Source organism: Gymnoscopelus braueri (assembly GCF_963280865.1).
Source record: "Gymnoscopelus braueri genome assembly, chromosome: 15".
In the NCBI taxonomy this organism is placed as follows: domain Eukaryota; kingdom Metazoa; phylum Chordata; class Actinopteri; order Myctophiformes; family Myctophidae; genus Gymnoscopelus; species Gymnoscopelus braueri.
Window position 1 is genome coordinate 38,767,656 of NC_137620.1, and position 13,829 is coordinate 38,781,484.

The 13,829-nt window shown below is 39.0% G+C and overlaps 1 protein-coding gene across 10 annotated transcripts in view; it reads right to left on the reverse strand.

Annotated features, from left to right (window-relative positions):
* LOC308101185 (Fc receptor-like protein 5) overlaps positions 1–13,829 on the reverse strand; it is a 223,304-nt gene that overhangs the window by 24,882 nt on the left and 184,593 nt on the right. Inside the window, exon 1 of one of the 10 annotated variants that reach the window (XM_080450566.1) lies at positions 706–773. The exons of the other annotated variants lie outside the window; for them this stretch is intronic. Within the exon in view, the coding sequence (XP_080306692.1) occupies positions 706–751 (46 nt within the window). The 5' untranslated portion in view covers positions 752–773. Of the gene's footprint in view, positions 1–705; positions 774–13,829 lie in introns of those variants that run through there. 10 annotated transcript variants of the gene reach the window in all.

Consider the following 13,829-nt stretch of genomic DNA (forward strand, 5'->3'; position numbering starts at 1 on the left):
AGAAAAAAAGGTTTAGATATATTTGTTAGTATCTCAGCTGCTGGGTTTGTGTATAATAATTTGAGCCATTTAAGAAAAGTTTCACCAAGTCCATACTGAGGTAGCACTTCAAAGAGGTAGACCCATATTGGAATAATACGCAGTAGCATCATACTGGTGGGGGGGCAGAGGATTCTTCTATCAGTGGCTCTTTTTGCACAAAATGCCACAAATCATGAACGCAGGGCTGATTGCTGTGAATCCTTTGCATGCACACTCGCAGTAGGCCAAGGAAGAAACTCCGCCCCAAATCTTTCAAATCGGCTTCATGGTGGCCTCAGCCCAATTCACATTTTGGCCTATAACTCTTGTACAATCAAAATCCACAACAGCAGCTTAAATTAAAACCTGGGACCTATCAGGCTGGTAGAAAGTTTGGTCTCTCTACAGCAGAGGGGATACACCTTCTATGATACCGGTAGACCTGTTATGTGCTATGTTACATCTATACCTCAGTCATTAGTAGTTTGTCCATTTTCAGCCTGGGCTTCCATTTGCTAAAAACTAAACCATCCCTCCAGCACTTTCATCACCTTGTATGGCAATACAATAGAGATGTATTGTCTTGTTAAAATAGATTTAAATGAACATGAGTTCAAAGCAGAGTGTTAGTGAAAAGCACAAGTGTTCTGCGATGCTCTGAGATAAGACAAATAAAGTACTCACATGATATTATGGAAGTTGATCCAAATGTCATTCTAATAAATTTCATTCCGACGAAGTGACTGACTGAAACTCAAGAGACAGCTACAATGACACAGACCCCTCTACATTTGTTGGTTGATGTGTCCATTTCCTGTTTGGTGTAAAACGCTCAGCCACCCACCCACCCACCCACCCACACACCCACCCACACACACACCCCCACACACACACACACACACACACACACACACACACACACACACACACACACACACACACACACACACACACACACACACACACACACACACACACACACAACTTACAGAGAACACGTCACCTCAGCCCCCTAGCACTTCACTTTCTCTGTACCCCTTCTTGCCACCTATTCTTTCGATTGATGATAGCGATTCACCATGATAGGAGAACACTACTATGCTGACTATCTTGGTCACTAGTTCTTATGTTTGTTTGTTCCTTTTTTCAGATTTAGATTATAATTATTATTATTTTGTATTAATTTATTTTAACCACAAATATCAATAATGTGATTTAGATAGCATGTTACTTAGACAGATCTGGGTTAATTGATTTCCTTGAATCCTATAGTTTAAAATGTACATAATATTACTTAGATGATATTTTTTTAGACAGCTGCTACTGCAGGTTCATTGCTTACCTGTTTTGCTAGTCTCTTTGAGACCCTGCAAGGTTCTCTCTGCACTCTATTTGTGTGATTATTTACCTTGTTTATTGCCTAGAGTTCACTAAACACGTGGAGTCATTTGCGGATTTCTGCAAAAAAGAACGCTCCATTCCCATTGAAATGCATTGACAGAATCCACCCTCATACAGTAGGTAGAATAAAAGTGCGGTGTGACTGTGCCCTAAAGTAGCAAAAGTAAAAGTACTCATTCTTTTTTCCCCATATACTATAAGTTTTCAAAATGTGTAAAATGTTTTCGAAAATAATAGTATAAAATAGGACTTAATTGGTTAATGTATGTTTTGTAGTAATAAGCTCAATCTACAAAGTAACCACAATGGAAACAAGCCCTCAGGGCTTTGTGTTATCCTTTTAGCATTGTTGTATAAATGTACCTCTGTACTGCAAACTGTTAATTAAGTATTCATTCAATCAATCAATCAATCAAAGGCTCTGCTCTGCTCTGCTCTGCTCTGCTCTGCTCTGCTCTGCAAAGCTTCCGTGTGCGCTGCTCTGCGGCAGCACCGCGACCTTAGTTGTCCATCAGATGACACTGAGGCTTAATCAGGAGTTATAGGCCAGGGTAGGTAGGCTGAGAGGTGGACACTGCTCTTGTCTTTGTATGTCTTTATGTATGTATTTTGTTTTGTTTTTCTTGTGTCATGTCAAATGTGTGTACTGTTTATTGTTGCATACATGGCTGCTGGGTCGCAAGACAAATTTCAGTGCAAACTGACAATAAAGTATTATCGTATCGTATCGTATCAATCAATCAATCAAAACAATTAACAAAAGTTTTCAAATAACTGTAGTGGAGTAAAAACTACAATTCAGTCAGGACCACTCACATCATAAATAGATTTAACCATTTATTGCAACAAATAGAAAACGCTATGCAAAACCCCACATAGGTTTACAAGAGCGGGCAAGACATTTAATCAGATTAACTTGAGTCATGCAAATTTGAATAGCAGTTTACTTCAGAGTCATGCACACATACAGTACATTTAATTTTTATTTTACTATATTTACTTTAGTGCCATTCAAGACTCTAACTAGAAGGTGAAGGCTGGGGTGGTGGAGCCAAACTTTGCCAGCAGCATGCAGCATGTGTGTGGCAGCAATTGAAACACATACAGTAGATCCAGTGTAAGAGGAAGACATATTTAAACGGACTGCCTTGTTGAGCGAATGAGCAGACTGACAGCTGATAACAGCCAGCTATGACTCCCATGACCTGCATGAACTAACACAATGCTTCATTATTTGCCGCTGAGATGTAGTGGAGTAGAAGTCTAAAGCGTTGAAAAATGTACATACTCAACTAAAGTATAAGTTCCTCAAAATTGTACAGTCGGTACAATACTTGAGTAATGTCACTATAGTACTTGAGTAAATGTAATTACTTTCCACCCCATTTATAGCCATATCACTGTCTTTGACTGGTGCAGAAGTAAGTCACATGACATATCCTGAGTCTAATATATAGATTTTGAGCTGTTTTTTTTTTATTTTATTAATAGCCTTGTTCATTACCTCCACCAGGAGATTTATTTAGGGTTTTTTAGGGTTAAATGTAAATGGATATGCAACATGTGATCACCCTCTTTTGACAGACAAACAAAATTCATGACATTTTAAATAAGAATGATCCCTCTAGTTCCTGCGTTCGGTCGCAATGCATTTACTGAATCGCTCTACAAAGCCAAAGTAGTTTATCTTCTGTCCTGCCAAAGTACAGAAGATATAGAAGTAGACAATATGGTTTAGAATAATTTATGGACATTAACTATGCTGGTCTGGACTAGATTGCACCAGCTATTTTTTATTATTATCCATTTCTAAGTTTGTGTGTAAGTGCCTTACTAAGCCCTCCTCAGCAACTACTAGTTCGTTTGGCCCCTTCCTACATGCCTATACCCCCTAACACTGCCTCCGCCCAACTGTCCCCATCGCGTTTGAGTGTAATCTATATTTACCATGTTACCATATTGTATACATGAAAATCTGAAGTGATTAGAGCATTTGTTATGAATGCAGAATATTAGCTACATTATGTAATTATCAAAACAAAGGGTACTGGACAGAATCGTTCATGAATAATAATATTTAGCATTAAATAAATGCATTATTTAATGTGGAAACAGTAGCCCTTTTGTTGTTTTTTGGCCTTTCTTAGGCTATTATGGTCAAATATATTTAATTTATGAAAAAATATGTTTAACAAAATCAGGCTCATGAGATCCAGCACCTCATTTTCTTAAAGAGTAGTTCACCCAAAAGATGACTTATTTTCTATCAATTACACACTCCATGAAGCATTGAATTCATGGGGATATTTTTTGTTTTGTCCCATTCGTAAGCCAATAATTTGATTAGCGGCGGAAAGATGCTAATGTATCCGGTAGGAGACTCAAAAGAGTCTCTTTGTGTCTCCTACCGGAAATACACCCGGTCATCAAATTATTGGCTTAGGAATGGAACAAAAACTAAAAAATCTCCATGAATTCAATGCTTCATGGGGTGTGAAATTGATAGAAAATAAGTAATATTTTGGGTGAAGTACTCCTTTAACATAAAATAAGCACTGGTAGAGAAGATGGCACAAGGTGCCTGTGAGGGCGCTGAAGAACACCCCCTCACTAAGGTGAATAACAGACGCAACAGATGCATATCGACTGTTGTGATTGACAAGACATGCTAATATTACGTTTATTTGGGTTATTGAGTTATTATGTTGTATTGTTATTGTGGGCATCCATAATCCTCTCTTTGAGGTCTGCTTCCTGGAGGCAGGGTTTTAAGGGGAGTGCACAATGCACCCAGGAGAAGGCCGTTTATTTATTGTTTCGGCCTGGCGAGAGATATTTTGCCCCCTGTCCGACCGTCCGTGTGTCCTTCTGTCTGTGATCAGCTAATCTCCGGCCAAATTCTTTTTGGATCTTCGATCTCCGTTTATTTGGATCTTTATTAGCTACTACAATAGCAGCAGATACTCTATGTGGTGGTCCACACAAAAAAAGTACATTATATTACATAAATACAAATTACAGTATGACAGTATCAGACAGTTAAAAACTTAAAATTCAAACAAATCTTTAAAATCAATCTCAAATATATGGTGTAATAACTCATAACAAAACAATCTTAATAATACCTCAAGTAATAACATAGTTACAATGTCATATTTACATTACAATATAATCTACAGTCTACAGTCCCAAACACCCAAGAAACATCAAACAATGTACATAATGTTAGCATTCAAGGTCCTAAGCCTGGCAACTAACTTGTCAGGTTGTACCAAGGGCCAAGGAAGAGAGAGGGGTGTGGCTGGAAGGGTTATGTTGGTTTGGGTTTTTGTTTGGTATTTCTTTAGTTGATTAGACGTATGTTTTGATTTGTATTGGCATTGTATTTGTATTTGTAATTGGTAATTGAGTGCCTGTAGATGTTTCTCTTGAAGGGTGTATTAGAGGGGGAATGTGACAGTGCCCTGACAGTATTATTGAGGTGATGGTATAGTACAGGGGTTATATGTGTACCAGCTTGGGTAACCAGGCGGGGTCTGTTTTTTATCTGCCAGCCTGAGACATGCTGTAACCATGCACTGTCATGGCCAAATGTTTGTAAAAGGTTTAGGCATATAAGTAAATGGCACAACTCTGAAACCATCTCTGCCTGGCTCATCATTCTACACCTCGCTGTCCACCTCAGTAAGGTCCTCCACCACCACAAAACCTTACAGTACCCCATGGTCTAAAAAGCACATGGCACACATGCATTGGGGATGTGTCCTACTTTTGCTATGTACAATAGATGGATACTTGGTGCAAAGTAAGGTGCAAGGTGGTTGCATTTCATCTCTGAATCTAGGGCATAGCAGTGGTGGCCATTTTGTGGTACCACAGACCCATTATTTTTCCCCATAGAGATTTCAGAAAATATTTATATAAAATATTTTAAGCCTGGAACCAATCCATTCAGGCTCCTGGTGAATCATGACCATAAACCATTTGATTCTGTGTCAAAAAAGATATTTGAATATTTAATTATGTTATATACTATATTTAATAAATACCCTTTATTGCGTTTTTTTTTTTAATGACACAGAATCAAATGTTTTATGGTTTTCATACAACTGTTCCTACCACTGCGGTTAACAAACAGGTGGGTGTAGGTGTGTGTGTCAGTGTGTGTTTGCGAGGTACCGAAGCTGTTGACCTTGCACTTGTCACATTGAACTCTTCCTCTCTTCTTCACTCAAACATCTCCATCTGTAACACGATAAAACCATACAAAACAGACTAACATATTAGAAGGAAACAAAGACATTGTGGTTTAATGGCTTACATTACCAATGGTGTGTGTACTCATGTGCAGATGAAAATTATGACTATTATTATTATTATTATTATTATTATTATACTTTTTTTTATCATTACCTAGGACTGTTCTTCCTTCATGTAAACCAGACTGATTCTTTGGTTAAAACCCATCAGCATATAGCTGTGTACATTGTGGCTGACCTGTATTTATCTTCACAGTGGAGTAGATGTCTTGTCCTTCAGGTCTGGTCTGGAGAAAAAAGAAAGAGAATACATATGTTTTATGAATGTAAAATGAGCAGTACATTTGGTTTGTCTAATGGATCTGCTTTTAGGCAATGACGGATTATGGACTGGGCCAATGGAGCAGTTAATGTAACCTAAATGTACACGTAGTATATACAGTACGTAGGTTAACACTCAAATATGTGGACCGCCCCCCAGCCCTCCTGTAGGGCCCTCTCTGACATTATGTATATTTCCTTGAATAGAGGTTTCTCAGCTGTTTTCAATAAGCCTCATTAACCCACTTGAAACGAAGCAGTGATTAAGCCTACTCTAATCTAAAATCATAAAGGATTTCCATCAACCCTCTCTGAAATCATGCATGGATTAGGCTAATGTTCATGCAACATAGGTTGGTGGAGAATGACAACAGCAAAACTTAGTTAAAGGGGTATTTCACTTTCAAATAAAATAAACATTTAAAAAATATATTAAAAATAAATGAAAAAAGTAATGGAAAAATCACGGCCCCCTCACGCATTAGAGTGTCCTACTAATGTGTGAGGGGGCCGTGATTTTGCCATAACTTTTTTCATTTTTTAAAAATATTTATTTTTAATGTTTATTTTATTTGAAAGTGAAATATCCCTTTAAGAGGTTTGTGAAATTTACATTTGAAATGCAGTGTTTACATGACTAGATATTACTCCACTGGTCTAAACACAACAACTCTGAGAAGGTATGTAAATGCATATGTATAGTGTAACTGCTTCGAGACTTTTTCTAATGAAGTCCAATAATCTTTACCGCTACTACCCCGCGAAAAGCAGGGGTGCTTTTTAGACCTTGCGTTATAGTGCTTGCCAACGTGTCGTCACCACGGGGGCGTGGCATAGTAGCTGCAGACATACTGGTGGGGGTCAATGTTAAAGGGATATTTCACATTTTTTTTTTCCATTTTATCGTCTACTCAGGCTTTTGTCAGCCCCCTAGACAGTTTTTAAGTTGCTTGATTCAGTATTTAGATATTTGATATTCATTTTATCAGACATGCCCCCTTCCTATACAAACCCATTATAACTCCAATCTCCATTTTTAATGGATAGATAACTTAGATTAGATTCATCAAAAACACCCGTCCTTGGTTCTGGTGACTCACCCTGCCCTCCTAATACGTGAGGGGCCGTGTTTTTTCAATTACTTTTTTTATTTATTTATTTATATTTTTTATTGTATTTATTTATTTATTTCCCCCAAAAAAATATCAAAAATAAATGAAAAAAGTGATTGAAAAAACACGGTCTCCTCACGTATTAGAAGGACAATATCAGTCTCCACAACCAAGGACGGGTGTTTCCGATGAATTTAACATGGTTAAAATGGAGTTTGAAGTTACAATGGGTTTGTATAGGAAGGGGGCGTGTCTTATAAAATGAATATCAAATATCTAAATACTGAATCATGCAAATTAAAAACTGTCCGGGGTGCTCACAAAAGCCTGAGCAGACGATAAAATGACCCAAAGTTTTTTTGAAAGTGAAATATCCCTTTAAGTCAACCTGTTTATACCCCACCAAGATGTCCGCGCTACCAAATGACACTTGTTGACGCCCCCTTTAGGATTTTTTGGTACGCACTATAGATCGTCTAAATAGGGCCCATTTACTCTCCTTTTAAGTGGGAGTTTTCCCATTGCAACCATCGCAGAAATGCTTACTAAGGGTGTGGGGGTGGGGGGGTGGGTGTCTCTGCACATTTGTAAGTGTCTTGTGATTTGGCTCTATAATAAAGACATTTTGTTTTTCATTCTAAACTTCCCGTTTAAATGGGGCAGTCTATTAGTGAAGTGACTGTCTAATTGGTTGTGAATCGATGCGTAGAGCTGAGGCTGACCAATAGTCGGCCGGCAGCAACTGCAAAGTTTCCTGACTTTGATTGAATGATTGAATACTTTAGTCAGAAATGTAAACAGCACAGAGGTTCAGTAAGACATTTAGGCTAAAAGGATAACACAAAAAAGTTATTTGTTTCCATTGTGGTCCTATGCTTTGTGGACTGAACTATGTCTGAGCATTTCATGTGCAACACTTGTGTTAAAATAGTAGACACACACACACACACACACACACACACACACACACACACACACACACACACACACACACACACACACACACATACACACACACACACACACACACGCACACTAAACAACAAAAAGAGACCAGAGTATGTTTCTGTGTGTGAGCTCAGTGTGGTGTGAGATACTCTACCTCTCCTCTTCCTGTGTTTGGCTTCCTGCTTCACAGTCACTGAAGCATACGTCACATCCTCACCCTGTCTGCCTGGCCTTGCAGCGTGGTTAGCTCCATGCTTCACAGTCACAGTAGCGTAAGTCACATCTTCACTCTGTCCGCCTGACTCACTGACTGTCCTCCTACACCCTGCAGAAGAGAAAGAGTCAACCCACAACGTGCCACTGCTGTTATACCCTACTGGCTCACCTACCAGTGAAAAGCCCCCACTGGGAGGACGTATGGAGCCTTCGTCCAACACCTCCTACTCAACATTCCCTGCTGACAGGGGCCACCAGGAGTATTTATTTCTTACAGGCACATTCCCACAAGGCTGAGGAAGAAATGCCACCCGAATTTTTTCAAATCAGCCTCATGGTGGCGCTATAACAGGCCGCGTTTTTACCTATAACAGCACAGTGTGAAACTTTGCCCGCACACTCCCTAGAGGCCAAAAAAAAAAACTCTGCCCATTTTTCACCAGGAGGCCGATAAAAAAAGATCCATTTCCAGAAATGCCACCCTTTTCACATTGTCATGTTATAGCGCCACTAGGAGGCCGATTTTTGCACACAAAAAAATTTAGATCACTCCTACACAAGTGATGTCAAGTGATTCATATTCCATCCTGATTGGTGAATTCCGAACATTGCTGGCCCACAATACCCTACCTGACCTGGCGGAGACCTATGCTCCGAGGAGCACTTTTTCTACGTTTGCTGAACACAGTAGACACTCAACACATCTATGCCAATCCATGAAATTAGTTTGTTTTTGCCACCATGCCTCTATAAGAACAATAAAGTCTGATTCTGATTCAGAAGAAAACAAGGGACTACGTTACGAGAAATATCGGTAATCTATTATTTCTAGTTCTTCCTAGTTCTGTTTCTGATGAATGGACATGACAAACATGTAGACATATATCCATACCTACAACAGTTTAGAAACACAAGCATTTTATATCATCGCCTCAGTCCAATCCTGTCATTTTATTAGTTGTCTTTGTCTTTTTTATTTGACTGGCAGTGGCAGCTGTTCTGTGATTAGACTGGGATCAATTTGCTTTGCAGGTTGCCGATTTGGTCTGGGTTTATAGCAGTTATGGAAACGAGGTGTGCGTGTAATGTATGTGAAACCAAGGAAAGCCTGCAGATGTGAGTTCAATGCATTATTCCTTTGTTTTGCCTCCAGCTAACACTGACGTAATGACGTTGGCGCTAAAGGGGTCCTTCTTACAGCTTCTCTAAATGGCTGTATGTCTATATGTCTGAACATTAACATACCTCTGCATTTCTTCCAGAGACACAGACCCAGCAGAATCAGCAGAAAGATGAAGACTCCAGCACACATCAGTGGGTAGAAATATAGAGGGATAGAGATAGAGGAAGGAAGAGAGGGAGGGGGAGACAGAGAGGGAGGAAGAGAGGGTGAGGGAGACAGAGAGAAAGAGGGAGGGTCTGATTTGGAGACCAGAGAATCAGAAGCAGAATGAGACATATTCCTCTTAAACACACATTTTAAGAGCTGTGAATCTCTTTTAAATGTCATTCATTTCAATTCTGTCTCAGCAGATATTTACAGATTATCATTTTGAAGGGCAGAAGCACCAGTGCAAATCAGACTGTGTTTATTTATTTTAGCACTGATAGTGAGTGTGTGAGATCTCAATGTCGAACGGACACTTGTTTGGTCGGTACAAACCACTTTGATCATTTGGGTGTAACAGAGCAGGACTGCTTCTATAGGGCTGCTAACAGGGATTTTAAACTCATATTTCCATATTTAGACAATCTATGTGTTTGGCGCAGGACGCCGGGCGCAGATTTTAAATGTGTTGGGGGTATATCCAGGGCCAATTTTGGTAGTTAAACAGTGCGTTTTCTTAAGAGAAGCTAGACGCACAGTACAAGGGGGTTTAATATAATCTCTGAATTAGTTATGGGTGTGTTTTGGGCATAACATAAATTTGACAAATCAGGGTCTCCAATTCCTTTTATGGAATGTTGACGATGGACGTGAAAATTACAGCTGCGTTGTATTGAAACTAGCAATGACATCTGTGTTGTGCTTAGCTCCGATTTGCAGCAGGCGGTGCAAGATAGCGCCCTTAGTGTGTAATTAATTGATTTATTTTGCATTATTGTATGACTAACTCACCTCTCACATCCATCCTGCTCTCTGCTGACTCTCCAAGGCCAGAGATGTTACACTTGTATAATCCTTCATCAGACTTGTAAACATTGTGGATGGTCAGCTGTCCTGTAGACTCAGTCCTGATGATGAGGGATCCATCTTTATAGAAATCAGCTGGGAGGTCAGAGGATGGATTACCAGTTGTCTTGTCTTTGGACAGGCAGCGGAGTGTGACATCACTTCTCTCCATCACAGGAAGTATAGGGCTCTCTAAGATCACATTTCCACCTAGAACCAACAGCAGGTGTATTCATTAAGATTATTAAAATGACTGAATTTATTAATTCTCCTGACATAGATTTGTTGGAAGTAACCCGGGAGATGAGTGATCATTTATATCATACATGGGCAACTGGCGACCCGGGGGCTACATGCGGCCCCCACCATCACTTAATGCGGCCCTCAGGTTAATATCGGAATACTGATATATTATTGATTTCAGCTGTTACAATTGCAAACATGACCCGCTTTAATTGTTACTACTATGTTAGTTGTAGCTTAATGACTAGTATTACAATTCTATTGTCTTTTTTAAGTTCATAAAGTTAACATAAGTATAACGAAATGCATTTGACATTAAATTAAAATGTTACTTTTCAGGATTTCAATTCAAAAATAGCAAAAAATTAATTTGAATTCCAATTCAAAAATAGCAGATCTACTGCGACGCCTTTTGAGCTTGTAGATCTGCCTTTTTTTGCTATTTTTGTGTGACATAGAATGGCTCGACAGTATATGCAATGTGGCCCTCTGGAGTGAGTGTGGAAATATAGTGGCCCTCTCCATGATCAAAGTTGCCCACCCCTGATTTATATTTAAAACTTCATCAAGAGAACAGACGTAGCATTGGCTTGTCAACGTTAGAACTAGAAGGACACAAATAACATTGACCTCTTGAATGGTACTGAACTTATATATGTCTTTGTGTTAACGGTGATAGTAAGTCAGTTATGTCTGTCTACCTACCGCAATATATTGATTATATTGATGTCATTATATTGATTGTACCAGAGATCATAATGTTGATGGACTTGCTGCTTTCTTCTGATGTGGACTCACACCAGTAAACTCCCCCATCCCAACGATACGGCACCATGATACAGGACCCTCCTACACAGAATCACAATGAAAAGAAAGATGATTTCAGTTGCAGTAAAATACATCATGTATCTATCTATCCATCCCTTCCAATACATACCCTGGATGTCTCCCCATCCATTGCTGCAGGTTCTAGTCCCTTTGTCAGTGGTCTGTCTTTTCACAGACCAGCCTAGGATAGAATTCCCTTCTTCCTCACAGCTCAGTGAGATGGACTCACGTACAAAGAACTGAGCTCTCTCTGGTCTGACTCTCAGACACACTAAGAAGAGAGAGAGGGAGAAGGGAGGGGGCAGAAAGAAAGAAAGAAAGAAAGAAAGAAAGGATGAGATGGAAAGAAGGGATGAGAAGGAAAGAGGGGATGAGAGTGAGAGATACATTCTATACCTGCTGTAGACATTATGTTCTAATCAGATCTGAGCAGCTAATTGTCATTGTAAATAACATTAAAGGCAGGCCAACCGATCATTTTAAGATCTGAATATTCAAATGTGAAAAAAACAGAGCTTGTTTTCTAATTTGGCATTCTCATGTTTTATTAATGTTGGAAAAGGTGCACACCAAAATGTCTATAATCCCAAATTGAGCGGTTTTATAATTAGATGAAAGAATAACAACACCACATCTGACTGCCTGCAATGTGTTCATCTGTGGAAGTCAGTTGAGGATGCATAGATCATCTTTTTTCTGTTTTTCTAAAACAAATTATTATATCACCCACTGAGGAAATCCTTTATGCTATGCTGTGCATCAGTTTGATTGTGTGCAATTACACAATTGTTGAGTTACAATAAGCAGATCGAGATTACTAATTAATACCTTGTTTTAGGTTTTGTCATGATGCCACACATTGCCATTGTAACCACAAGGGTTGTTATAGCAACTACAGAAGAACAGGTAACCATGTCTTATGGTAAAGAGAAACAAGAGTGCTCTGTGTTTCAGGGTAGTGTCAAAGGGAATAGGGGAGTGAAAGGATTGACACTAGTACCTAACTACATACAATATTAATACAGACTATTCAAATGACCAATATATTTACTTTATATGAATCATAACAATTATACATTCATTTATTATGAGGTGGATTATGTTGGGGTTTGAAAATCCCTGAATTAACATTTAGGGTGTACAGTTGTCTAGTCTCACCATCTGTTTGAGCAGGTCCACAGCAGATGAGAAGATACAGCACTGTGTGGAAGGGTGAAGGGTGAAGTTAATGAGATCATTATGTGATTAAAAAATAAAAGACCTGCCCAGTCTTATCTTACCTTTTCTGAACTAAGCCAGTGTCATGCAACTTCATGTAAAGTGCAACTTTGTTTTATCAATTCAGACTTCCAATTTGTTAATTTCATTTCATGGTTCAGTTCATTTAATTATAATTGTTATTAAGGTCATTTCAATAATCTTTCAGTTTGCAAAGTACATGAATAATATTTCATTATCCAACTATAGAATAGTATGAAACTAGAAAAAGTGCTCCTCGGAGCACAGGTCTCGGCCAGGTCAGGTAGGTTATTGTGGGCCAGCAATGTTCGAAATTCGCCAATCAGGATGGAATATGAAAGATCTGACTGATCCGTCTTGATCACATGACTAGAGAGAATGCGTATCAATTTGCATGTTGTTTAAACAAAATCTGTAGGAGTAATATCAAAAAGTTTATTTTCCATTCTTTATATTAAGAATCGGCCTCCTGGTGGCGCTATAACAGGACAATGTGAAAAGGGTGGCATGTCTTCCTCTGCCAAGTGGGAAGTGCAAAGTTTCACGGCAACGTGCGAAGTTTCACAGCAATCGGACGCTTCGTTTATAATTTGAGGCATTTTGTTCAATCAAAACAAGCCACTTCTGCAAACTTTAGATGCCAATCTTAGCCAATCAGGATGGATTATGAAATATAATAATAATAATCCTAAAACGGGAGCAAAAATATTTTTTGGTGGCCCACCGGCCACTGGCCCAGCCACTGGCCCCTGCAAACCAGTACACATTAGAGAGAGAGAGAGAGAGAGAGAGAGAGAGAGAGAGAGAGAGAGAGAGAGAGAGCGTGTGTGTGTCATTCTGTGTGTTTGGGGGTGGCGTTTTGTTTCCTGTTTAAATGTTTCATGCTCATTCTTTTCGTGTTTTATTTCTTTATCTGTCTTATAACCACTCCCTTCCTCTCTTTTTTTAACACATTCTTCTAGATGTTCTCTCTCTTTTCTTCTCTCTACCTCTTGGACTAATTTGGCCTTTTATTCTTCATGCAAATAATACGTTTATTTTTTTAAACCTTATAAAGTGAAACTGTTT